Genomic DNA, 24,915 nt, shown 5'->3' on the forward strand with positions numbered 1-24,915 from the left:
AAGTAACAATTTTTTTTAATCAGTGGACATAAGTCGAAGGTCAGACCTGATAAAAAGATGGGTTTTTTAATAAATATCCTCCTAAATTGATATCTGCATATATACCTTTATAAAACACTTGTTTTGCTATTCTATTCTTTTTTATCCTTACTTTTGTATATATACTTACACCATCTAATGCCGTTAAAAAAATAATAGTTTTAAATTAAAATGACTAAAATATTTTTAATAGATAGATGTATAAAAAAATATTTATAAGGCAATCGCGATGGAAGACAAAAAAATAATTTTAAAATTATATTTTATTTTTAATTAAAATAAATATGATTTTTATTATCAGTGTTAAAAGGACTGTTATATCAAGAGTATTTATAAAAATAGTATTTTATGGGAATACAGAATTAAATATAAATTTGGAGAGAATATTCACCTAAATTTAAATTTCAGAAAGATATTCATTAAAAAAACCCAAAAAATCTCCGCCCCCGACTTGCGACCGCGTACGGCGAATCGTCTCCGGGGTCCGCACTCCCAAACGCATTTAAATCTCAGCAAATAAATAAAAAGAAACTAAATTGACAAGGAGGTAAACCCTCGCTCTGGTTTCCTTCTCCCGTTCGAGTGCTCGAGCCCTGTTCCTGGCCCCTCTCCTCGGTTCTAGGGTTTGGCTCACCCCTCAAGAGCGTCGCTTTCTTCGAGTCTGGTCCGCCGATGGTCAAGTCATCCTCATCGATCGCTCCGGGAGGAATCTAGCCTCTATCCTGTACGATTTCGCCGTTCTTGATCGCCCCGGGGAGTTGCGATCCCGGACCGGCGACGATGAGAGCTGTCTCGAGGTGCCGCGGCGCTTGCCGGCTGTTGCAATGCGGAGGGAAGCTAACCGGCGGCCGCCCCAGCATCTCTCGGAATCTTGACCCGTTGATCTGCCGGTTGGATCGCTCTCTGATCTCTGGTCGCGCTCTCTGTGAGAAAGGAAGCAGGGAGTTTCGAGACGATAGAGTTGGAGCGTTGAAGAGCGCGAGCACTCTGCTTGCAGGAGAAATTCCGCTCTCCGATCGTAGTCGGGTGGATGTAATGAGAAAGAGCAGCTCCTTTGGACGCATGCGTTGTTTTCTATCGGATTCTTCTCCGCCGATAGGGAATAGGCTTCTTAGAGACTTCGTAATACTTCAGTTCTTTCTTTTTTTTTTCTGCCTCTTTATATTACTGTAGATAACTAGCGCGGACATTCTGAACTGCTCCGAGGTTTTGATCTTGAAAGTTTTCATGAGATAATACTTCACATGCTACATTTTAATAGCATTTGCATTGTAAAAGATTAACCTTGGATTTCAACTTTTTTTAGTATGAATATAATTGTTAGGAACTAGTAGGTCTGTGCTGTGAAGTAGCTTGCTTTTAGTTATTGGTATAGTAGTTAAGAATTTGATTTAGGGTAACCAGGAGAACAAAGTTTTTTTTGATACATATTTTTTTTATAAATGTTCTCCGGTTATGTTGGTCGGCCCTTGGTCATAAGTCTTACCCTGAGAGCTTTCAACATCGATGCCATCTGAAATTTTCCTAAAAACAAGAATTTTTTTTTTTTTTTTTTTTTTTGGGGGGGGGGGGGGGGGGGGGGTGCTGATCAGGCTGATCTATCATTGGACTAGTGGTTCTTTTTATTTTCTACTTTCAGATAACAAATGCTGTTTGGTTTGTATGAGATCCAGAGACCAGTTAACATCCATTCTCTTCTTTGCAGGGATATTTGCAAAGAAGTCGTGCATTGTTCTCAACATCTGCTAGTGAGATAGAAGCAACAAAGAGACTTGGTGGAGCTGGGAATAAGATACAGAATGATGTGACCAAAAAGGAATCTGCAGATGAACAAATTGCAGACATGACAATCCTGCGTACTCTTGCGAAGTACTTGTGGTTGAAAGATAATATTGAGTTCCGGTTTAGGGTATTGATGGCATTGGGACTTCTTGTTGGGGCAAAGGTGAGGACAAAGTTTTAGGCTGTGTTTTATTGTTCACTTCTTTTTTTATCAGTTTCTCTATGTTGGTGTTGGTAACGAGCACTTCATATGAAAGTTATATTACACCGGGCTTTTTAGGGGTATCACTAATGCAGCACAGACATGGAGATTGAAAGAGGATTAGTATCCTCTCAAAGGATCACAAAGAAATCACCATGTCTATGGGCCTCGTGACAAAGGCATGTTGAATAGAAAGAACATTAACTAGAGTAATTTTATTACAATCCTTCAACCCTCTTTATATAGACTTAACGGCTGTACTCCTATTTCCTTGAGACACTCAAACTTCTATTCTGGTCATGATAACACTCCTAGCTTGTGGACTCTCGTGTGAACTCTCCCTTACTTCACACTAATACAGACTCAAACTAAGAAAAACACCCCAAAGCAAACAAAAGACGACCTAGCCTGTGAACTAATAAATGTCATACGTGTAAATTCTAGAACTTTTCAAGCAATATCAGCGAACCATAACTCTAGTCTTGGCTCACTTTCAATCGATCCTAATGACTCAAATTCTTCCTCTAATTGTTCTACATCAGTCACTAACATGTGTCTAATGTTTCTTCCAATCTCTGATAGTGAAATAATTAAAAATTCTTTGCAATCACTTAATTCTGTTGTCATGGTTGGCTTATTCCCATATTGCTTTTCCTTTCTCATGTTTGGAAAATTAGGGTTTCTTAAGACTATGTTAGTATATATATTCCATTTTTCCTACATGTGGGTGTTTAATGTACTTGCCATTTTGTATTGTTTTTTTATTGATTAATCTGTACATAAGGTGCATTATATAGTTTATTTGTTAATATTTTTCTTAAGCCTATTTATGCATTTTTCTCACTCTCACTAACTGATTTTTTTCCCCTACAATTGTGTGTATAATTTAACTTAATTATGTTATCCATTCATTGTTTACAGTGTGATTTCATGATATAGTAGTAGTAATCACTATCCATGCCGCCATTACCAACTTCAAAAGTGTTACGAGAATTCCAACCTCCTCTTTCTGATCACCCTTAACATCACCCCTCTCTATTGTCATACTTTTGGCAAAACATTTTGCCGAAATGCAGCAACTTGTAGTTAGCTGATCCGTAAAGTCCAAAACCATAAGGTTGTCAAGGTTATGTACTAATGTTGATGATTTACATCCCACTGTCCCGAGTGTCAGGACGTGGGGTGTCTTGTTCTACTGCGATGGCTCTGTTCCATGGTATATAAAACCTTGCTCTTAGTTTTTTTCTTTTTTTTTTTGAATTTTTAAAACCTCTATGGGTGGGGCTTCCTCGTCCCTACAAATCTGAAGTATTGGTTTATTTTCTTCTAAAATTTTGAACTACATTCTTGTTCTTGCAACCTTTAGGTGTCTAGGGACCAAAATGCCGACTTTGATAAGGCCTATTCTTCCTGAAGTTGCTTCCCTTGTCTTTTTTCTCCTCCCTCCTGTCTAGGACCAAAATCTAGAGATACTAATCCATTTTATGACCACAATGCATAAATACAAAATTTCACTAACATTTAGTTTTTAATTTCTAAGCATGATACATGTTATAAATGTGTTTATCATCTGGATTTTCAATTTAAATGGCACATATATTTGAAATCAAAAGGATATGGTTGAAATTCTGTGAGCAAGATTCTACATCAACTCTCTGTTTTAATCTTAATAAGTGAGTGTTGTCTTATAGTGTCATATAACCATGAAATATGTCCTTTTAAAGTTGGTTTCTAAATGTTTAACCATGGACTGGTTATTTGTGCAAGTGCCATATTCCTCAGATTGAATTTATTAAGCATTCTCGTAATTTATCTGACTTTTTGACCTGTAATCAATATTAGGTTATAAATGTTCAAGTACCATTCTTTTTCAAGCTTGCTGTGGATTGGCTCTCAGCAATCACTGGTTCTGATAATGCGATGGCATCCTTTTCTGATACTAATTCCACTCTTTTGGCTCTTTTTGTGAGCCCAGCTGCTGTTCTAATTGGATATGGAATAGCGCGTACTGGGGCATCAGCTTGCAATGGTAATTTATGCAATATGATTATTAATATTTGTCAAACCTTTCTATTTCTATTCTCTTATACTATGTTCATGTTGTCAGTGTCTATTCTTCTATTTAATATATGATGTCTAAAACAACCTATGGTCAATTGTCTTTTGACAGAACTGCGAAATGCTATATTTTCCAAGGTAGCATTAAGAGCTATTCGTACCGTTTCTAGAAAGGTAAATCTTCTTCTTCGGTACCTCTACTTTTCTTTTTCCATTGGCTGGTATTATTTGAATCAGTGGTGCTAGTTGGACATTTTTTATACTCGACTCTATCTAAATCCTTATAATTTATTGCCACTGGGTGTTTAGAATTATATGATTTTTCTTCTCTTTTTAAAACAAAGTCTCCAGCAAGTGAAATAAAATTCCATCTTGCAGAGGACAACAGCCCTCATGTGTCATAGTTATTGTTGCAGTCCAATAATGTCGAGATGTCGTACATTTTGTTCAGAATCAATAAAAATATGCTGTCTCATTGATTTAGTCTAACTACCTCAGTTGTGTCCTTTCCCATTGTTTCCATGATTTGAAACTCCAGGGAGATTGCCTTCCCAGTTCCATTGATAGTATTCTCTTTAACAATTCATCTCAGTGCATTAAGGTGGTTAGAGGTACTTGGACAATCATTTTATACTTTTATTTATAGGCATAATTTTGCATTATTACCTTACAGTTTCTTGTTAGAGTCATGACGTATTCATGCGGAAATCCATACTCAAAATAACTACGAGTTGGATGAAGTTGAGTTCTTTAAATAATTACATGCCTTTTAACACTTAAAAAAACCAGGCTAAAATTGTCAATTTGGGTCTTAAGTTACGCTGGTGAAGTGTATCTTGCTTTTTGGATGAGTCTTGACGATATTAAAATGGTAAGCTGAGTGCTTGGTAAAGATTAAGAAGTTGCAGTGATAGATAAATGCGTAGTACGTATCATAGGAGTTGCCTCTATTGAGAATACTGGTGGGGAGATGATTAATGTAATAAATGGATGAGCAACAAATATTTAATACAAGGAATGAGGAGACGGTCATAGCTCTATTTAGATGTTCTAGAAAGGATTAGAAACAACTTTACACTTGGCATGAGTGCAAGATTTCAGTTTTCCAAGTGCCCTGCATTGCAACCTTTAAAAAACTCAATACAAGGTCACTTGTATACAGTACAATTATTCTAGTAAGAAATTTATGTATGTATGCATGTACATATATATAAATTTTTTACTTCTAGACTAAGTTCACTAATCAATAGTACTTGTGAAAACGAATACTTGCATTTTATGTCATGCTTCAATTGAAAAAAAGAAACTATAGGACTTTAGTACAAATGTGTTCATATTTTAGACATATTGCAGGGCACTCCAAAAAGTTGACATATGCCAGCACTTCTAGCTAATGTAGGGATACACTGTCTTCGTCATGGTACGCCGAATCGGTATTGATCGGTGACCGGTGGAGATCCGAACCGATTTGGTATGCGAACTGGTCTACACGGTTCCGAGCGCGCGGGCGCGTGCCCACGTAGTTCCCCCGCGATGCCGCGCTCGCCGTCGCGCTTCCCAGCTCGCGGGCGCTTTGCCGCGTGCCCGCGTACCGGTGCGAACCATCGGTACAATGCAGTACCGGACTTGTACCGGTGCGAACTGGTCCGGTTCGCACCGATACGCCTCTGTACTGTTCGGTTGCGGCCTCTTTGAGGTCGGAACCGTTTTCTACCACTGTACTGGACTGGTCCGGTACGGGTTGAACCGGCCGGTGAGGGCCGGTTCAACATACCATGGTCTTCGTGGTCCCAAGAAGTGTTGTGACTGACTGCCTGTGTCTATGTGGCCATAAAAATATTGGCTTGTCAAAACTCATCATGAAGACTGACATATCTAAGAAATACTGAGTAGAAGACCTAAATTGATTTGAATGGTAACTGTGCCAAATTTTTTAAACTCATCGCCTTGTGCTAAAAATGGAAGTAACACTTAGATATAAATGAATGATAAAAAAGGATTTATAAAGCTAACCCCCCAAACGCTAGTATAATATGGTTGATTTTAGTTGCTACATGCATATTAAAAGGATCAAGTAGTAATCAGATGGAGAAGTTGCCACCAAGGTAGTAGCCTGGTGGTAAGGGGGCGATAATTCCGCCCAAGTTGCCCGGGTTCGAAACGCACGGGCGTCGATTAAATTAGGGGACCGGATGCCCCACGCCCGGCTGGCTTGTTGGCGGTTATGCTTTCCTTCCACTTGTACCAAGGTGGCACTGGGGTGACGTACCCACACGTGAGGCGGTGAACCCAGTGGGGTGAGCCCACGGGTCGGGGAAGGCACGCGAAACCTGCGACCTGTATCGAACATTCCCTAGTGGAAGGGGGGCTCAGTAATGGGGTTGCTACGCGGGTGGGCTGGTCCCTCCCCCTCCCCTCCTATTTTTGACCAAAAAAAAAAATAAAAAAAATCAGATGGAGAAGTTAAATAGGCACGAGAAGGAAACACACCACTTTATCTTATAATTAACTACAATCTTGCCTGACCCCTACCGGGGTATTGATCATCTTGCTCACCAAGAATGCATATAAACTTCATCCTCTAGGGATATGGAAAATCACTGTGGAAAGATTGAGAACTATGCAGTGCCATATTACTTTATGACAGCTTGAACCCCCCTGCTTTTTTTTTTCACTTTCTTGGCTTGATACAATTGTCTCATAATCATTATGCTTGAGGTATCATAACTTCTGTTTTTATTTTACTTATTCTTCTTTCAGGATCATAATATATGAGCTATTATAGTCTAATAATGTTGCACAGTTTTCACTTTCCGAAGAACTTGCATCCATAATATGATTTTAGCTGTAAAATGGTACGTTAAATCCGGTATTATAGGTATTTTCAAATTCTTAACATATTATCCGGTTGTTTGCGAGACTATTTCCTACTTTTGTGTAAGCATAGTTTTGCAGAATAATAAATAACTAACATTCATCTTTGGTTTCCATATCATCATGGGTCCCTTATATATAATCCAAAGCCCCCATTGTCTTGGTTTTATTGCAAGAATTTTATTTTGTTTATATTTACGAAATTTACACCTTCTTTTGCAGGTGTTCTCGCACTTGCATGATCTTGACCTTCGATATCATTTAAGGTATTGTTTAGAATTCTGGGCCAGTCCATTTCTGCAGAAAGATAGTATTGATGATATCACTTAACAATGCTAATGTCAAGACACCATTGGCTTACATGCTTCATAATTAATTGGTAGAGGTATCTCTATAATTCCTTCTATGCACCTGTTATGGAATCTTGTCTTATGACTTATTCAGATCTAATAGTCATAAAATGGCATGAGATTTTTGCATGGATATTCAATGTCTACGATGTGTCATCAATGTTATATGGTAGTGGGTGAACAGAGGAATGCAAACAATTTCATTAGTGTTACCTCAGCTAAAACTGATTAACATAAATCATTTTAATGAATTTTTGTTGTATATTTAACTTTTTAATTTGAGAAGAAACAATGGTAATCGTACAAAACTAAGAAACAAATTGCTGGTGTAAAATTCTATAGAAATCCTTTGGATGTTAATAACTCACATTTTGGGATCTTTATTGCATCTTCAAGGCTGATTGATCTATGTAGCACCACAAGAACTACTGGAGGTAATCCAGTATTTGTTATGATACTTACTATATGCTGTATAGATTAGTTTAGGCATAAAGAATATTATTTTAAAATTTAGAACTTTTAGCTCTGTTAAAAGTAGATATCGCATAATTATGAAAAATGGTAGAGAAGTGCTTCGAAGTCATACACCAAGAGTCAAAGTAGACTGCTTATGAGATAGCTAGGTGCATGAGATATAATAAACCTGCATAAAATTAAGAAATGAAATAAAAAAATTCTTATTGGAAGGGGCCAGGTTCTTGAAGAATTTGATGTGACATAGAACAAGTCTCAAAAATCCTTTTGAATATTTTGAATATTTCGAAAATTTTGCTGCTAGTTCCATTAGAGATGCTGAAGAATCGAGAGGCAATCAAAACAGCTTCATGATCTCAAGCAAAATATTATTGATTTGTAGCAATGATTGGATTATAAATGAAGTAATCAAAAATTTTATCAGAAACACTTTATGGGACTTAGAAAAGCTAATTCTTGACAACTTTTTTGGCCTTTCTGTGTGTTTTTATATCCAGCCGGCAAACAGGTGCACTGAATCGCATAATTGATCGAGGTAGCCGTGCAATAAACTTTATTCTTTCATCAATGGTATTCAATGTTGTACCCACTATACTAGAGGTATGAACTAGTTATTGTTTAAGATTAGCCTGCATATTGTTGAAGATATTTTGGTTCTACTGACTAGAAAACTTTGTAGTGTAGAAATTATGTACTTCCTAAGTTCCTCCTTTCCTGAGCTTGTCTTGATTTAGTGGAACTCCTGATTGCCTGGACTACTGCACCTTTTATTCTGTACTCTAGCTTCTTTAGTTATGTACCATTTCATCCTTTTTCATGGCTTTTCTATTCTTTTTCCAGATAGCTATGGTGTCTGGTATTCTTGCATACAAGTTTGGAGCTACTTTTGCTTGGATCACTTCACTTTCTGTTGCTGCATATATTGCTTTCACTCTGATTGTGACACAGGTGCAATTCTTCGATCATAACCTGCTACCTTTTTTCATGGTTTTCTTTCAAATTTCTTCTGTTTTCCATTCCATTATCCTTTTAGCTTGTTCTACTCTTCGTAAATATTTGATGATGACTTTTTTTTTTGAAATATTCTTTTACTAACACTCAACAGTTGCTTCTGGAAATTTGAAGTTGTTTGTTGATGCTATTTTCTATAAGCAGCTTTTCTTCTTCATGACAGTGGCGAACTAAATTCCGCCAAGCCATGAATAAAGCTGATAATGATGCGAGTACCAGAGCAATTGACTCACTGTTAAATTATGAGGTCAGCTTGTTGATGTCTATTTGCTTACTGGTTCCATTATTGGTTTTTCTCACTTTTAGTCTGATTATTTTTTAATATCTTTTCTTTTGCTATATCCAGACTGTCAAGTATTTCAACAATGAATCATTTGAAGCTGAAAAATATGACACATATCTGAAGAGTGAGTTGAGATCTTAGATTTTTTTCAAGAGAAGGGTGCTCTGATGAGGATATGCCATAGATATCACTTTCTGCTTTGCCATGCTATGTAATTTGTCTGTGTTGAAAGATAGTGAATCACCTAGCCTAGAATTCCATGGCATGCATTTTATTTCATCACTATCGCAAAAGGTGATAGAATGAAATTTAAGCAAAAAAAAAAAATCTCCTTGAAATGACTCCATGAGAAGAAGTCCACTGACTATTTTTCTTTGCATTAGAAATTGATGAAAATCATTTGCATGAAGAGAAAATCTGAGGATCCATATGCGGTTAACTTTTATTGCATAAAACATAGCATAAAATTCTATAAGGTATGATGATTAAAACACAAGAAGACATGCCTATTGAATGTGAGCAGCGACAAATGTGAAAACCAGTTTCTTTGTTACTAGTGTTCCAGTTGTTAGGGTCTACACTGAGGTTTCTTGAAGCCCATTTCCTTATACTGACTGTATGCACACTGAATTATTTCATAGGTTTCTTGTTATTACTTGCTGATATGCCCATGTTAGAAAAATGAGATGCTCATGAGTGGATGTTCTTGTTGGTAAGATAGCTCTCCCCATGTTAGAATGAATATAGTTTAGACAAGGTTCATCATTATTTTTGCATATGAGAACCTTGGCACAATTGTCTTTGGGTCCATCAAGGACCCATGGCTTGAAATATAGCTGCTTGTTCTAGTGCTATGATTCATTTCACACACTTTTTTCTTTTATCTTTGTTGAAACTAGCTAGAATAAAAAACCTTGATGAGATGAGTGCCATCTAATGTCTTGACCTACAAGTTCAATGAACCTGACCGCATGTGTAAGCTTGTTTTTGTCCACGGTTTTTAGTCTTAGTATTGGACCTGTATAGGAAACTTACCAGTATGGGTCAGATCGGTATGACCTCTAGAAACATGCCATTATCAGTATAGTAGTATATCGAGCCCCCATATCGTATCGGTACCTTATCAGGTCGGTATAGTATGCTCATTAATGGGCAGTATTGTGGGTAAAGGATATCTTGATTTTGTTAATGCATATGTTCATGACCCATGGAATCCTCTAAAAGAACTCTTCAGCATGGTATGCTGAATTGGCCCGTATCGGCTGGTTCAGCCTGTACCATACCGGTTCGGTCCTGGCCGGTTCGGTATAGTAGTGGAAAATGGGCCGGAACCGAGCGGTACAAAGGTGTATCGGTGTGAACTGGTCTGGTTCGTGGGCGCACGGGGCAGCGCATGGGGAAGCGCGCTCATGTGCGGGGCGCAGGGAAGCATGTGAAACGCGTGGGGAAGGGCGCTCCGGGGGGGGGCGTGCCCACGCTTTGGGAAGCGCGCCCACCGCGCAGCATCGTGCAGGGCAGGGGGACCACACGGGGAAGCATGCTCGTGCGCGCGGAACCGCGCGGGTGCGCTGGAATGGCGCGGGTTAACTTGAGTCTTATGACTTTTGATGCCTCATTTCCTCTTTCTTATTCCTCCTTGGTACGGTGGTTGCTAGTAGTCATGTTAGGTGAGTGGAGTTATCTTATTTTGTAAAGTCATCTAATTCAGGTGTGGCTCCAGAGGTTTCAATGGCTTAGACTTAATAAATAATTAGCCAGTTGATCCCTTTCACGAAGTGCTAGTTTGAAGGCTTTGTCTATGTCTTGCATGATAAAAATAAGTGTCTAGCTTCAGACTGGTAACCACTTCATTGTTGTGCACCAAGCATGCTGTAATCAAGTCTTCAACAGTTTCCATAACTAGTTTTGGAAGTTGAAATTTGAAGTGCTGAGCCTAAACAGAGAGCCTTTTTGTTGCTCTCTTCTAAAATTGAAACTATTCCTTATTCTTAGCAAGATCCTCATTGAAAGATAAGAAAGATAGGGAGTTGAAAGGATGCTATTAGATGGATGATCCAGACACTGAGTTAATGGTTCCCTTGCATGGATTTGGTTGAATCTTTGCTGGGGGCTTCCAAGTTGTGAGTCAAAAAGTACCTACTGCTTCATTTTGGAAAGTAATCTTAATGAATAATCTGTCAGCAATCATGTGTGTTATCTATGTAACTGGAGATTTGGGTTTGCCAGGCTCAATATATTCTTAAATTGGCTAATACCTGCACAGGCCAGATATTAGTTTTGCATAGATGAATAAGAATTATGAAATTTGTTTTTTAGTTCCTTTTTGTTGCCATAATACAGTTTTCTTTGCCAACCTAAAATTTTATCTACCACAAGTTTTAAGAATTTCAGCAACAACTTTGGTGCTTTATAATCTTGATTATCTTTTTGTCCTTTATTGTTATTTGTTATATTAGCTAATCTGTCTGAGGGAATGCTATTTCTCAGGGTATGAGGATGCTGCATTGAAAACTCAAAGTAGCCTTGCTCTTTTGAACTTCGGCCAAAATGTTATATTTAGCACGGCTTTATCAACAGCAATGGTTTTATGTTCATATGGAATTATGAATGGTGCAATGACAGTTGGCGACTTGGTAAGTTGCTCTTTTAGCTGGTCTCAACTTTGATTTGTATATGCTTTTGATTGCATCACCTGCATTGCAATCATTTAAAATCATTCTGCTGTGAGAAGTAAATTCTTGCGTCTGCAGATGATAAAGATTTTGCTTTGCTGCACAATATCATATGGAGAAGTAAATTCCTAAGATAGTTTTGAGTTTCTTTTCTATTGCCATATGTTATATTATATCAAATAATTTTTAATTTTCAAAGACTTATATGAGCTTTAACCTTTTAGACAAAATAACATGAAAGTTTAGATTAAATACCATGCACAAGAAGGATCTACAGACATATTTTACTTGATGATTATCTACTCTTATCTGATTAATTATAATTATCAGATAATTTATTCTTTTTGATGTGTAATAAAACTGAAGATGCCTGAACAAGTAATGTTCAAACTGTTTTTTGCTTAGTTAAATCCCTCTGTTTGTTACAGGATGCTTAAATGGGCAACTACATGTGATATGATGCCTCCATGTTGTTTTCTGAAAGGAATATTATCATCTGTGATAGCAAACATTGATTTATTGTTTTCTCAATTAATATATGTAGTGTGTTATTTTTCACTGATTACGGTTCATTCAGAAATATGTGATTCTAGAAATTCCTCTGGAACTTTTCAGGTTATGGTTAATGGGCTTCTCTTCCAGCTGTCTTTACCTCTTAATTTCCTTGGAAGCGTGTATCGTGAAACAAGGCAGAGCCTTATTGACATGAAGTCCCTGTTTCAATTGCTTGAGGTATATTTCGTGACAATTATTATAAGTGTTTTCTTGTTTTTGCAAAAGTTAAATTGCTTCAATTGATTAACCTTTCCGAATTCACAAATTTGGAAACTACGTCATGTCAAAATGGATGTCAGCCACATAAAAAAATTGTATTATTCTATTGTGCATACTCAATTTCACAGGAAAAAAGTGAGGAATTTGTAGCCTGAAGTCTTTTTGCCTACTTCTTAGACCTGGAAATTTGAAATTTTTCTCCATACGAACCTTTAAGTAATTGATGTCTGGTTAATGAGTTAATATAATAATTTCTATTATGGTTATGATTGTGTTGCTTTTAAGTATTTGAGTTAATATCTGTTATTGTTATGGTTGTAAGGCTGTTGAATATTTTACTCTCTCTGCATAGTTAGAATTTGAATCATATAATGCAGTAGTCTTTACCAAAGGAAACACTAAAACTGGGAAACAGGGGTATCTGTTTATTAGGGTAGTGAACATGATCATGATATTTATTCCATTTAAGTGCATTATCATGTATTTTATTGTAAGTGTTAATTCTGGTATATCTGACAGTGTATAATCATAGTCCTCAAATCTGATCTTTGTATTTGCTCAAAACAACTAAAATTGTACAAGTATTGTTTGTCTTTTTTTTTTTTTTTCTGTTTCCTTCCCTCGCTTCAAGGCAAAATAAGTCTCAGTTGTCTTCTCTCGATCTTCTGTTCTACATTATTTTTTTAGCCTGTTGTAAGTAGTTTACTTTACTACTCAATATTGTGGAAAAATGAACATACTGTAGTGAAGATTTCTGATCCAAATACTTGCAGGAGACCCCAGAAATACGAGATGGGCACAAAGCAGAACCATTAAAATTTAGAGGAGGAACCATCGAATTTAAAGATGTATATTTTGGGTAAAGATGTCCTTTCTACTCCACATCCATTTCAATATATTGTATTCTTTTAATTCCCCTTGCCTCCTATTATTCTAGTTTTAGATATACAGATGAAAAAAACTTTGTTTATTGGTTCCTGTTCATGTGTTGAACATGATGTACAGCAACAATCATTACCATAGGTAACTAGTCACATCCTGATCATTTTTGGCCATCTTTACTACTTCTTCTATGATCCTATTAAGAGTAGTATCCTTTGTGGTATGCAAACTTTCTTAGAATCCAAATTTGTTCTTTTTATTGAACATTAGTTAGTATAACAAGGAATGTAAAGTGACCTTTTCCAACAAGATTTATGCCATTTACTTGGGCTTAGGTCTATGGACCCTCCTTTGCCAGCACTCTCCATCAGTTTCCATCAGTGCTACACGATATGAATAAAGAGGAGAATTCAAAGAGACAAGGAGAACGCAGTAAACAATTTTGTCAACCTTCTTACTTTAATGCATTGTTTACAATGAAAAGAAATGCTCCTGGCACTGTGCTCTTGAACGAGCATGTAAGCCACATAATACAGCTCAGGACAGCTAGGCTAATGCTCCCAAACCTAGGGGTTGGTCTGTTTGTCCAGTTCATGCTGGACACTGAGTTAGACAAAAATTTTGGTCCTTGCTGGCTATCTTCTAACATTTTGAGTTATGCTAAATCGTGATTATAATTTATAGATAAGATTTATTTTTGAATTACTTGTGAATTTGAAGTGTGCTACTGTCATCATTTCATTTTGCTGGATCACAAGTGAGTTTAGTTGATTTTTTATGGAACAACATTTCCTTTTCAAACATATCTTTTATTGGTTTCTTTTTATTTCAGATACCTAACAGACCGAAAGATTCTTGATGGAATATCTTTTGTTGTATCGGCAGGAAAAAGTGTGGCCATTGTTGGAACCAGTGGCAGTGGTAAACTATACTGATTTGTTTGTCATACTAATATAGCAGCATATTGTTTTGTCCTAAGCTATGAAATGTTTAATACATAAACTGTTTACAAACTTCCTCATCGAAACTCTTCTCCATATCGACATGTTTGGTACATTGATCCTACATATTTGTGCAGGGAAGTCAACCATACTTAGATTGATCTACAGATTTTTTGATTCAGATTCAGGATCAGTAAGACCCATAACCTTCTGTTCCCCTGCTATATGAATATTATTTTTCCTGTTTCATGCTTGTCACTCCCATGCATAAAATAGTATTGCATCTTGTTTTCTATGATTTAGGAACTTATACTTTCTATGATATAAAATTAATTAATCTTGCAGCGAGATTCTGCTTTCTACTATCTTATACTTCTGTTGATGAATTATTGTATAAAACAAGATAAATAACTTTCGTTATAATTAATCATCAGATAGCATGGTGCTGAATTTTAGCTTCGCTTGATGCTTCTAAGTTGTCAGCTATGCTTTCTTGCTTATGGTACTCCACCATGTAGTCTTGGGAATTACATATCAGAGAAGGCACTGAACTAAGAAATTGATATTTGCAAAGTTATCATGGCTTTCCTTAATAGTTAGTTGTTTCCCTCAACAATATCATAAAGTCGAATGGCAATTTTTTGTAATGAATTTCCAATGGAAAGTATACTTAAAGCTGTTACTGGGATATAATTGCTATTTATGCATATTTTGTTGTTTTGTTATCAAATGAGTCCTATTTTCTAAAATTTATATCTTGCACCCTTTGAGAACCAAATGATATGAAAATTTTGTGCTTGTGTAAAATATTTCTATTGCCAATCATAAATTTTGAGTCTGCAGTCATCTTTGTCACCGAACTTTTGGTGGATGTAGTATTAGTGTTTTACACTTATCCTCCTCTACTTTAACCTCAATTTGCTGTTCCTATCAGGTACGAATAGATGGTCAAGATGTAAGAGAGGTAACCATGGAAAGTCTTCGTAAGTGTATTGGTGTTGTGCCACAAGACACTGTAAGTCTCCACGAGCAATTTTATTTATCTGTTTTGGTTTTTCTTTTCTTTGATGCATGTTGCAGTTGTTTTAACTTTAAATTCTTAAATTATTGTATATGTTTTACGTTATTACAAAACCTTTATTTTGATTTGTGCCATTGCAAGATAAAGAAACTGAACTCACAGATATTTGCAGCATAATAAGTTGGTTTCTTTTTAATATTACAAATTGTGAGGGTTAACAAAGAAGTTCTATTATCATGAACCACATTGCATCATGCCCACACCTTTTTGCCTCCTAACTTCTTCATTGATAATTAGTAACTATGAACAGTAAAAGGCAAGCATGAAGGTTATGCTTCCATGCAATGTTAAGATGTCTGTTAATCATTGGTTTTGTGGCAGAAGGCTTTCGAAATACATGCTAATGAAACTATTGATCTTCCGAAATCAATCATAACTCCTCTCATGGGTTTCATGATAGTATTTGGACCAATCCTGCAATCCTTGTCAGATATACAATGGTCATCTTAATATCTCTATACAGGTTATGGTAGAAGAAACATGGATCAATTTTCTTCACTCCTTAGTTACCTTTTGTTAGCTTTCAGAATGAGAACCTTGTTTGCCATTGTCTAACAATAGTTATATCTGCTCTGTAAAGCTGAATCCCTTAATTATGATAAAAAAACTTTTTTTTGGAAGATAGGGTTTGAGTGTTTCTTTTGTAGAAAATACAGGCATTTGAACCATCATTTTTTTTGACAAATGATGCCTCTGATACTTGAATGAAGGAGAGCACTAATGAAAAAATGTCTAAAATAAATGCACATCTTATTTGTGCTTTATTGCTGTGTCTTTTTACAAATCACTATCTTACTAAATGATATCTACTATATACAGTGCAATCACCCAGCATGGCTGGATGTTTGTGCGAGACTGTGTTGTGGGTGAGACCTTGTACCTCATGTCCTTTGTTCTTTTATTAAATGTTCTCCATACCAGCTCTCTAATAAATGAGTAAAAGACAAAGGAATAGACAAAATAAGACAGATTATATCAAACAAAGTTATGTCAAATCATAAACTTCGATAAAATGCTTCTCTTGAATGAACCATTTGCACTGCACATGGCCAGTGCTTATTGTAGTAATGCTAGTTTATCTTGTGGATTCACAGAAGATTTTAAACCTTGCTTCAGGGTAACACAATTCAGTAATTCACCTTGCATGCCCAATAATATCCCTGCAGGTACTTTTCAACGATACGATATTCCACAATATACATTATGGCCGGTTGTCAGCAACAAAGGAGGAGGTTGGTTAGGGTGAATTAGCATTACTACAAGCAACCATTTCATCAAATAATAGTAAGATTCTTGACAATTTTTACAATTTTTTGTATTCTTTAGGTCTTTGAAGCTGCTCGACATGCAGCTATTCATGATACAATCATGAATTTTCCAGAGAAGTATGCAACTATTGTTGGAGAGCGAGGACTAAAGGTGAGAAATAACTGTTTTCTAAGCAACTATTGAATAGCAGATCTGTTTAGCTAAAGATGACAGTTGCACATGTAAAGCAATAGCCAATAAGTAGTAATTTTTTTTAAGAAAATTGTCTTAAATGGTGGACAGATTGGAATCTCATTGAATGAATTCGGTTGGCTGCCCTCTGGACATCAAATTCTAGACATCTTTCTTGTCAAGAAGTTTACTCAAATTCTTCAAAGAGATTATAATGCGAGTTCAAAATAATGTTCCCCAATATCATCTGATTAACCAGTCATTGTGCTCGTATGCTTAGCATCTAGTGTCATAACTCATAAGGTTTTCTGAAATTTTGTGTCTAATTTTTTGAGAATTTAGATTTCTTAAACTGATATTTGACTTAGAGATGAACTTTCATATGTTTGTGGCTACATTTTGTCTATCAGAATCTTCTTATATTGTAACATAACTTGTATAATCTGGTTTGACAGCCCTAGACAATAAGGAGATCTTTTTCCATATTTCATTTCTGATGTAGTTCGTCTGATGAAAAGCTTGTATTTTCACAGTTAAGTGGTGGAGAAAAGCAGCGTGTGTCACTTGCTCGTGCATTTTTGAAGGCACCTTCTATTATGTGAGTGTTTGATTTGCATGCCCGCTAGTTTCAGCTATAGCTTTATGCTGCTTTCTCGCATCAACAAATTTTAATGTTATCAATCTTTAAATGCACTTGGACATTCAGTGTGTAAGATCACTTAATTTTCTAATTGCGAGATTTTTGCGGAAAATATTGGTTATATGTTGTTGTTGTTCTTTCATATGATTTAGATTATGGATCCCCTTGTTATGGCTAAAAGTGAAGAGCTGTTAAAATTTAATTATATATATATATTGACTGAGCATGGTCGAGTCCCCTTGAAATAATTAAGTTTTCTAACTTCGTCGAGACGTCTATTTCCACTTTCTTTATGGCTTCAGGAGTATAAATGTTCATTATACAAATCTTGCATTCACACTCTTTAGTGATTTTTTCTTTAAAAAAATTGAAGTATAGGGAGATGCCGGGAGGGGGGGGGGGGTTGCTTTATAAGCGAATGAGCTTAAATGATATAACCAGTAAGACATGTTTCTGTAAATTTGAAGTGGCCTTCTAGGTTTCATGGTAGGTCCCTTTCTTGCCAAAGAATTCAACCAACTTTGACATGCATCATTTTTTTGAGTCAATCATCAATTGTATCTTGATCATAAAATGAACGCATATAGACTAGGTAAAAGATGGTGATTAGAATTATGGTTAGGCTTCCAATTCAGGATTTTCTTTGTGGCTGTTTTTTTCCGTCTCATCTGACTTGTCTAATCTGTTTTCAAAAGGGTACTTTCCACAGGAAGTTTCTTTCTGCTTTGAAGTTTTTTGATAGCTTAAATTGGTTTGCTCATCTAGTTTCTTCTGGATCTCTTGATAAGCCCAAGTTTTAGCTTTTCTGCAATCATGTGTTTGAAAAGCATGGCACCGTGTGATCTCAGGATGTATGGAGCTTTGAATTACCTGAGAATCTTTTTTCCCTTTTAGAATTTTTGAATGTTGATGGTGTTCCAGCATGCTCTGATATATCTGTTGAAGTGGGCAATATGAATTTATCCAAGTTCGGACTCCCCATATGCTGTAGAATTTTGCGGACTTCAGAATCTATTTGAAAAATAGATGTCTTTTACATTATGCTGGAAGTGTTCTCAAGTCCAATGTTCATGAGACCTAGGAAACCTCTCTGTTGAGTTCAAAATTCTGATGGCAGTTTTTACATGAGAAAAAAATATTTTCCATGACAAGCTTGTGAACTGAGCTGTTTTGAGGTTTCAGGCTTTGTGATGAAGCTACTAGTGCACTTGATAGCACAACTGAAGCAGAAATCTTGAATGCATTGAAGACATTAGCGAACAATCGGACTTCGATTTTCATAGCTCATCGGCTAACTACTGCAATGCAGTGTGATGAGGTAGCAATACTTTCTATAGATCAGGAATGTGCTTTGCTGTTTTTTGTCAATTTTCTTTTGCTAATAGGACTTTCTGTACTGCTGTTTTCTTATATATGGAACCTGAACTGATATCCAACCACTACCAAGAGAGAGTATTTCCATTTGATAGCTCTGTTTCTAGAGACTTGCCCGACATTCAGTAGTTTGATTTTGGTTTGATATTGTCATGTTAAAAGTTTGGTCTGAATAACAAAGTTGTTTATTAAAAGGTTGCATGCTTTTCTGGTATAAGTAAAACTGAAATTTCAGTGTAAGACTTTTAAATGCATGCATTTTTAAGCAGTGCCATAAAATGGAATGGAATGGGAAAACAGCAGCGTCAAAATCATGCTCTTTTTTGTAGGCACACTTTCATTGGTTGTATATCTCTTAACATGATCTAGAGAGAGACACAAGGAAAATACAGCTATTAAAAGGGAAGAGTATTTAAGAATTCATGAAAAAATTTTATGACAAAGAGAAGCTTCTTCTACCTTTTTTTCTCCTTTTATATAATATGCGTGCTAGACATGCTCCATGCATATTGTCAGAGATTTACTCTCTCTTCTGTAAACTGAATTCACTTCATGTTATTTACAGAATCTGGAATGTAAAATCTGTTTAATGGTCTGTTTAGATGTTAAGATTTTTTTTTTTTGACCGGCCTTATTTCATCTCTTGATGATCTGTTTAACAGGATCAAGAAAGCAATACTTTGTACATGGCAGAGTCAATAATTTAGCTTCTGGTGATTCACTTTTGTTTGGAATTTTCAGATTATTGTTTTAGAGAATGGAAAAGTAGCGGAACAGGGTGCGCATGAAGTTCTCTTGACAAGGGCAGGAAGATACGCACAGTTATGGGCCCAACAGAACAACAATGATGCTGTGGATGCTGCTGTCAAAGTCGAAGCTTGAAACTCGCGTTGGATTGCCAAACATACAAGCGAAATTCTACTTGGGGATGGTGAAGATACAATTTTTTTATGTTTATACAACATAACGAATTATATGGGTAAGTATTTGTTCGGTGTTGTAACATAAGCCAATGTGCTGCATTGCAACATTATATTCAGACCGTTGTAATTGATGCTGTCTGAATGCAGCTAATAGCTATTTGCTTTTGCAAATTGATGGACCATGAATGATGTATTGTTAGTTTTTCTTCATTTATTGCAATATTTTTATCAAGTATGTTCACCTCATACATCGCAGTTGCAACTAACATTCCTGTGATCGATGAAATTCGCCGCTATTTGCTTGGGTCTATCTGCAATAATTAGCAGCCATCGACTTCTCTTAAACCGAGATTTGAGGTCAGATTATCTTTTTGCAGGTAGCCCGGCCATACCCTGGTGCTTTGATACCAGGGTTTCATTTCAGCAAACGACCCAAGCTATGTTCTCGTGGCTGCTCAACGTACATGCCACGAGCGATGAACATTCTGAAACCATTTGCATGCGTCTCCCTAAAGGGCATGATGCTAACAAGAGGGTTATGGCAACTTAATAGAGCTTTTGACTATAATGCTAACCTTTTGTAGAGATTTCTTCTCAAAGAGCGAATTGATCCTGTAAGATTCTCAAAATTTTTTTTCAATTTATTCGAGAAGTAGATGATTATTCAACTGCTTCTCACTTGGCACACATGAGCTTGGACTTGCTTGACGCTGTCGACGACTCTGATGCTCAAGACAAATCTTGTGCGCTCTTCAAAATAGATGTTTTAAGAGAATATAGAGTATCAAGATTCTAAAAAGGTGATTATCTTGAAAGAAACTGCATTATTGAAGCACCACATTAAGAGGCTTTGATTTTTGTATAAAAAAAAAAGACTTTAATTCCAGGACTAAGGAAGCGTTCATATTTCCAGGAATTTGATATTACATATTTGGATCACTCATCTCCAGCATTTACTCTAAACTTCCAGACCACCATGCTAGCAGCGTTTCGGTAACACTGCCAATTTTGAACTTCCATAACTGCCCAAAAAAACTAAAAAGAAATCTTTATAAGCAATCTAAAAGCCTATATAGGCTGTGAGTTTCATTTCTTACAACATTTGGGCCTATCAGTGATGGTGTATTGATCAAAAAACAAACGAACAAACAGATATACCACATAAACCAACCTTCTTGTCGCCTGCTAGTTGTAGTCCCAGATTTTGCATTGTTATGAGCGGGCCGTAGAGATTTCTTCAGAGACGATATTCAAACATGGATCTCACACAAAATAGTTACAGTTGATGTATTAACTTTAGTGCTGGTCTTGCTTTCTCAAGGACTAGAAAATCAGGTACAGGCTGCAAGCAGGAGACCAGAAAAAATACCCCCCTCATCGGTGTACCCTTTCTGTCACTTTCATGTTCCTCCGATTTCTTGTCATCCTGATACCTCAGGAACCAGAACATTAATATATGGACATGGTCAAACAGTTAGATATGAGCAAATGGACCAAGGCAAGATAACTCAAATGGTGATAAAAAGACTACATGTGCAAAATAAAGGTATTTGCAAACGTCTTGATTACTTGCTGCTTGCATCAAAAAAAAAAAAAAAAAAAAAAGTGGCGATGGTAAGAATGAAAGAGATACCACCAGCAGTCTGGAAGGATGTCCATGTATATCGGGTTCAAAATTACGGTTGGCTACAAAAATCAAAAGACCATAACCTTTGGCAATGAGTTCATGCAACAATCTATTAGCATCCAAAGTCTAAAAACAATTTCCACCCATATGAACTCATAATATTACTTTCTAATACATAATGTACATTCCTATAAACTAACTGATATAGATACAAGAAATGGATTATACATCTAAGCAGGTGCCTTGCAAGTTTGCTTATTATGCCCAAATTCTTTGCACCGACTGCAGCGTACTGCTCTTTTAATTGCAATCCTTGGGTCAGCTGGCTTTTCTTTTGGCCGGCCAGCTAGTCGACGGGTGCGAGGACATGCAAATGTACAATGAGAAGGATCAGTACACGAAGGCCTACCAACATCAGGTATTGGATTGATGGACAATGAATATGTTAGACAGTAGCATTCAGTTGTGAAATATTTGGAGCAGTAGTCATACATGCATCTATCAATGTGTTGAAATACTGCAAGAGCATGCATGCATGGCAAACCAGTAACTTGCCACCTCCTGCAAGTGCATTCCCAATTTTCAATATTCACAACATTGATTGAATCATCATGTACCTCAAACACGTTCCCCATTGAGCATATGACTTTAAGGTTCCGTGCCTTGATCATCTCATCTTGTACCTTTTGATTTATGGATGGTGTGAGTTGCTCAGCCCAAGTGTTAGAAGTCTGCCTACGAGTATACACCATCTCCATCAACTTACACCTGATCATATCGACCATCTGGACTAACGATAGCTCATTTCTTTCTGATACCCAGCCATTAAATGTTTCCACAGTTCTGGAGGAGTAACAGCCATATCTCAAACCCTTGAAAAAGGCATCTGACCAGCGTTCAGGTTTTGTATCCAGAACCCACTCAGCAAGTTCTTTAGATTCAGCCTTGATGCCTTCAATGCATTCATTAAACTCATCAGCTTTGCAAGCATATACAGCTCGGTTGAGATGATCAACCATTGCATCTTTTATTTCCTGTGTCCATGAATCCTCCAACTGTGTCTTAAAATTCGCAATGAGGTGATGCACAGAATAACCATGATTACTATCCTCAAACACTCGAGGGATTTCCTCCAAACCATCCTGTCCATTTGATATGAATGTCAAGTTATGTGGCATTGTCAAAGCAGACTTCAGCTGCTCCAAAAACCAATGCCAATTTTCACTAGACTCCATCTCCACTGCAGAAAAGGCAACTGGGAAAATATCATTCTCTCCGTCAACTGTGGTTGCAGCCAACAACTTCCACTGCTTGTTTGCTTTTAGAGATATTACATCCAGAAAAATTAAGGGGCGACAACCATGCTCAAAACCACTAAGAGAGGCATGGAAGGCAACAAAAAGACGAAATTTTGAATCATCTGATGTCTGTAATGTAGCCACACTCCCTGGATTGGTTTCGATAATCCTATTGCAAAACCAAGGCAACTGATTACAAGCCTCTTCATGCGAATTGTAAAGCTCTTTCCTGGCAAGAAATTTCCCACGCCATGCCTGTGCATAGTTCAAGCTAAGTCCATATTCACGTTGGAGATCATCTGCAACATCCCTTGGCTTATAATTCGGAGTATAACGCAACTTGTCCTTTATGATACTAGCAACCCATCGTTGAGATGCTAGACGATAACATTTTTTACTCATTTCCTTTCCACATGTATGAGTGCCATTCATTTTCTTAATCATAAGTTCTTGCTTACCTGACAACCTAGATGCATGTACCCGCCATGGGCAATCCTCAGCAGTACATTCAGCGGTTACATGACACCTGTCGTTTTTTATGAATCTATACATAAAACTGTTTACAATAGCATACTTGTGCAGTGCATCCCGGAAAGCCCTTGAACTATCAAACTTTTGCCCCACACCAGTGATCATCCCATCCCAATTGGCGTACAATTTTCGTCGCTTGGCATCTTCATAAGTAGCTACTGTGGCAGTCATAGTATCAGTAGGGGTACCTGAGTCAGCTACAACGCTCCTAGTTGTCCTAAAAAAAGTGCTTAATGTAATTTTGGAACATCATTTGGTAATGTAAACCAGAGAAGTTCTAAACAAATACCTGTTCTCAACCTTCTTCAAGACATAAACAACTGTCATCTCTGAATCTGCATGGAAATCGACCATGCGCTTTAGGTCTTTGTCATTAGATACTGTGATGAGAGTTTGCTTGTTGTTTGGAAGGCAGTATTTGATCGAAAAGGAATTTGCATTGTAGTTAAACATAACAGATATCTCAGACTTTAGATCCTGCAGGGTGACTTCATGATCAATATCAATTGCATGTGCTTCTCCACCAGAATAAGACATGGATCCATCACTATTTGTTACAAAGTCTCCACCTGACTGGCAAATGGCCAAAATTTTTCCCCTTGCCATCATAAGGCACAACCCCCTATAGTTGAGTAAGGAATAAAAGATTAATGACGAACACACAGCATAGAAGTGCAAGCAAACCTTATGATCAACCTTATGTTATTAATTAAATACATCAAATGTATAAAAATAAACATTTATCAACTAAAAAAATAAAGAAGAGGTAATTGCTGGTGCATTTAATTTCAATAAATTTCCAGTGTTACTACATTTGTTCAAGCAGAAAAGCACTTGCAAGTATTGAAGAAGATAAAAAAAAGAACAGAGGGGAGAGGGGGAAAAAAACCTGGGATCTCTTCCTCTGAATCAGCGTTTGCTTCTTAATATCCGGCCGCCGAGTTTAGTCGCCGAGCCCTCTCAAGAGCTACGACTGCATCTGATTCTGATCGACCCAGGCAACGATTTCAAATCAAATCATGATATAAAGCTTCGAATCAAAAGTAAAACCAAATCCACAGAGACTGACAAAGAAATTCACTCGCCTTGGAACTTGGGAGGCCAAGATATTGAATCGGAGCGTAAGTTTCCTCCCAGAAATCGATCAAAATAACATAACCAGAAAACAAGGAATCAGCTTCGGAATAGGTACCTAGAAATTTTCCGCGGTTTGAAAGCATGGAGAGATCGACGAGGGCTTGCCGTCGATATTTGGGTATGGATGAGAAGGGGAAAATCTCCTCCGGCCGGGCCCGAGTTCATCGGTAGGTCTCCCAGGCCCGGTCCGTGATTGGTTTACTCTCATATATATTCTCTAAAAAATATAAAAAAAAAAATAGTTGGAAACACGAAACCGTATTCCCCCGATGACTGAAAAATTCTCAAATTGGTCTTGAATGAATTTGAGATTTTTTCAGTCAATAATTCATAACCCCACAAGACTGAAAAATTGTTTTAATCAAAACTAACAAAAAGAAAAAAAAAAAAAAGAAAGGTTAGAGACTCCAAATCTTGCTCACCCACACATACACACTTGTACATAAAAAAAATAATACAAAGTTCGATTAATATTCTTTTTAAATAATAATGGAGTAAACTAGATGTTGTTTTTTTGCTCTT

At 36.8% G+C, this 24,915-nt stretch overlaps 2 protein-coding genes across 5 annotated transcripts; one reads left to right on the forward strand and one right to left on the reverse strand.

Annotated features, from left to right (window-relative positions):
- The first annotated feature begins 564 nt into the window (after window positions 1–564).
- Window positions 565–20,046, forward strand: LOC103709706 (ABC transporter B family member 25, mitochondrial). The gene is made up of 20 exons (XM_008795188.3): window positions 565–1,161; window positions 1,745–1,984; window positions 3,866–4,052; window positions 4,194–4,255; window positions 7,178–7,221; window positions 8,277–8,379; window positions 8,620–8,727; window positions 8,954–9,037; window positions 9,137–9,197; window positions 11,561–11,706; window positions 12,361–12,477; window positions 13,293–13,378; window positions 14,234–14,322; window positions 14,480–14,535; window positions 15,277–15,357; window positions 16,590–16,655; window positions 16,750–16,842; window positions 17,397–17,461; window positions 18,686–18,821; window positions 19,619–20,046. Exons 1-20 carry the CDS (start codon window positions 820–822, stop codon window positions 19,757–19,759), a joined length of 2,307 nt encoding a protein of 768 aa, XP_008793410.1. The 5' UTR covers window positions 565–819; the 3' UTR covers window positions 19,760–20,046.
- A 1,395-nt stretch (window positions 20,047–21,441) lies between these two features.
- Window positions 21,442–24,586, reverse strand: LOC103709707. 4 transcript variants are annotated; one of them, XM_039132963.1, is made up of 4 exons: window positions 24,449–24,586; window positions 24,146–24,241; window positions 23,546–23,733; window positions 21,442–23,473 (listed from the first exon to the last, which is right to left on the reverse strand). In XM_039132963.1, the coding sequence occupies exons 3-4, from the start codon at window positions 23,707–23,709 to the stop codon at window positions 21,658–21,660; spliced, it is 1,980 nt and encodes a 659-aa protein (XP_038988891.1). In that variant the 5' UTR covers window positions 23,710–23,733; window positions 24,146–24,241; window positions 24,449–24,586; the 3' UTR covers window positions 21,442–21,657. The 4 variants fall into 4 exon arrangements, with proteins under 4 accessions (XP_038988891.1, XP_008793411.2, XP_038988889.1 ...); XM_008795189.4 differs by having other exon boundaries at window positions 23,546–23,878; XM_039132961.1 differs by having other exon boundaries at window positions 23,546–23,878; window positions 24,342–24,581.
- Between the last annotated feature and the right edge of the window lie 329 nt (window positions 24,587–24,915).

This window comes from Phoenix dactylifera, chromosome 13 (genome assembly GCF_009389715.1).
Source record: "Phoenix dactylifera cultivar Barhee BC4 chromosome 13, palm_55x_up_171113_PBpolish2nd_filt_p, whole genome shotgun sequence".
Classification (NCBI taxonomy): Eukaryota; Viridiplantae; Streptophyta; class Magnoliopsida; order Arecales; family Arecaceae; genus Phoenix; species Phoenix dactylifera.

Excerpts from the sequence above, each read along its gene's own strand:
- LOC103709706 (XM_008795188.3), top strand. The coding sequence starts at position 820 with ATGAGAGCTGTCTCGAGGTGCCGCGGCGCTTGCCGGCTGTTGCAATGC. Across the intron at positions 4,053-4,193 it reads TGGGGCATCAGCTTGCAATG|AACTGCGAAATGCTATATTT; the intron begins GTAATTTATGCA and ends GTCTTTTGACAG. Across the intron at positions 16,656-16,749 it reads TGTCAGCAACAAAGGAGGAG|GTCTTTGAAGCTGCTCGACA; the intron begins GTTGGTTAGGGT and ends TGTATTCTTTAG.
- LOC103709707 (XM_008795189.4), bottom strand. The coding sequence starts at position 23,865 with ATGATGGCAAGGGGAAAAATTTTGGCCATTTGCCAGTCAGGTGGAGAC. Across the intron at positions 23,474-23,545 it reads TTGAAGAAGGTTGAGAACAG|GACAACTAGGAGCGTTGTAG; the intron begins GTATTTGTTTAG and ends CACTTTTTTTAG.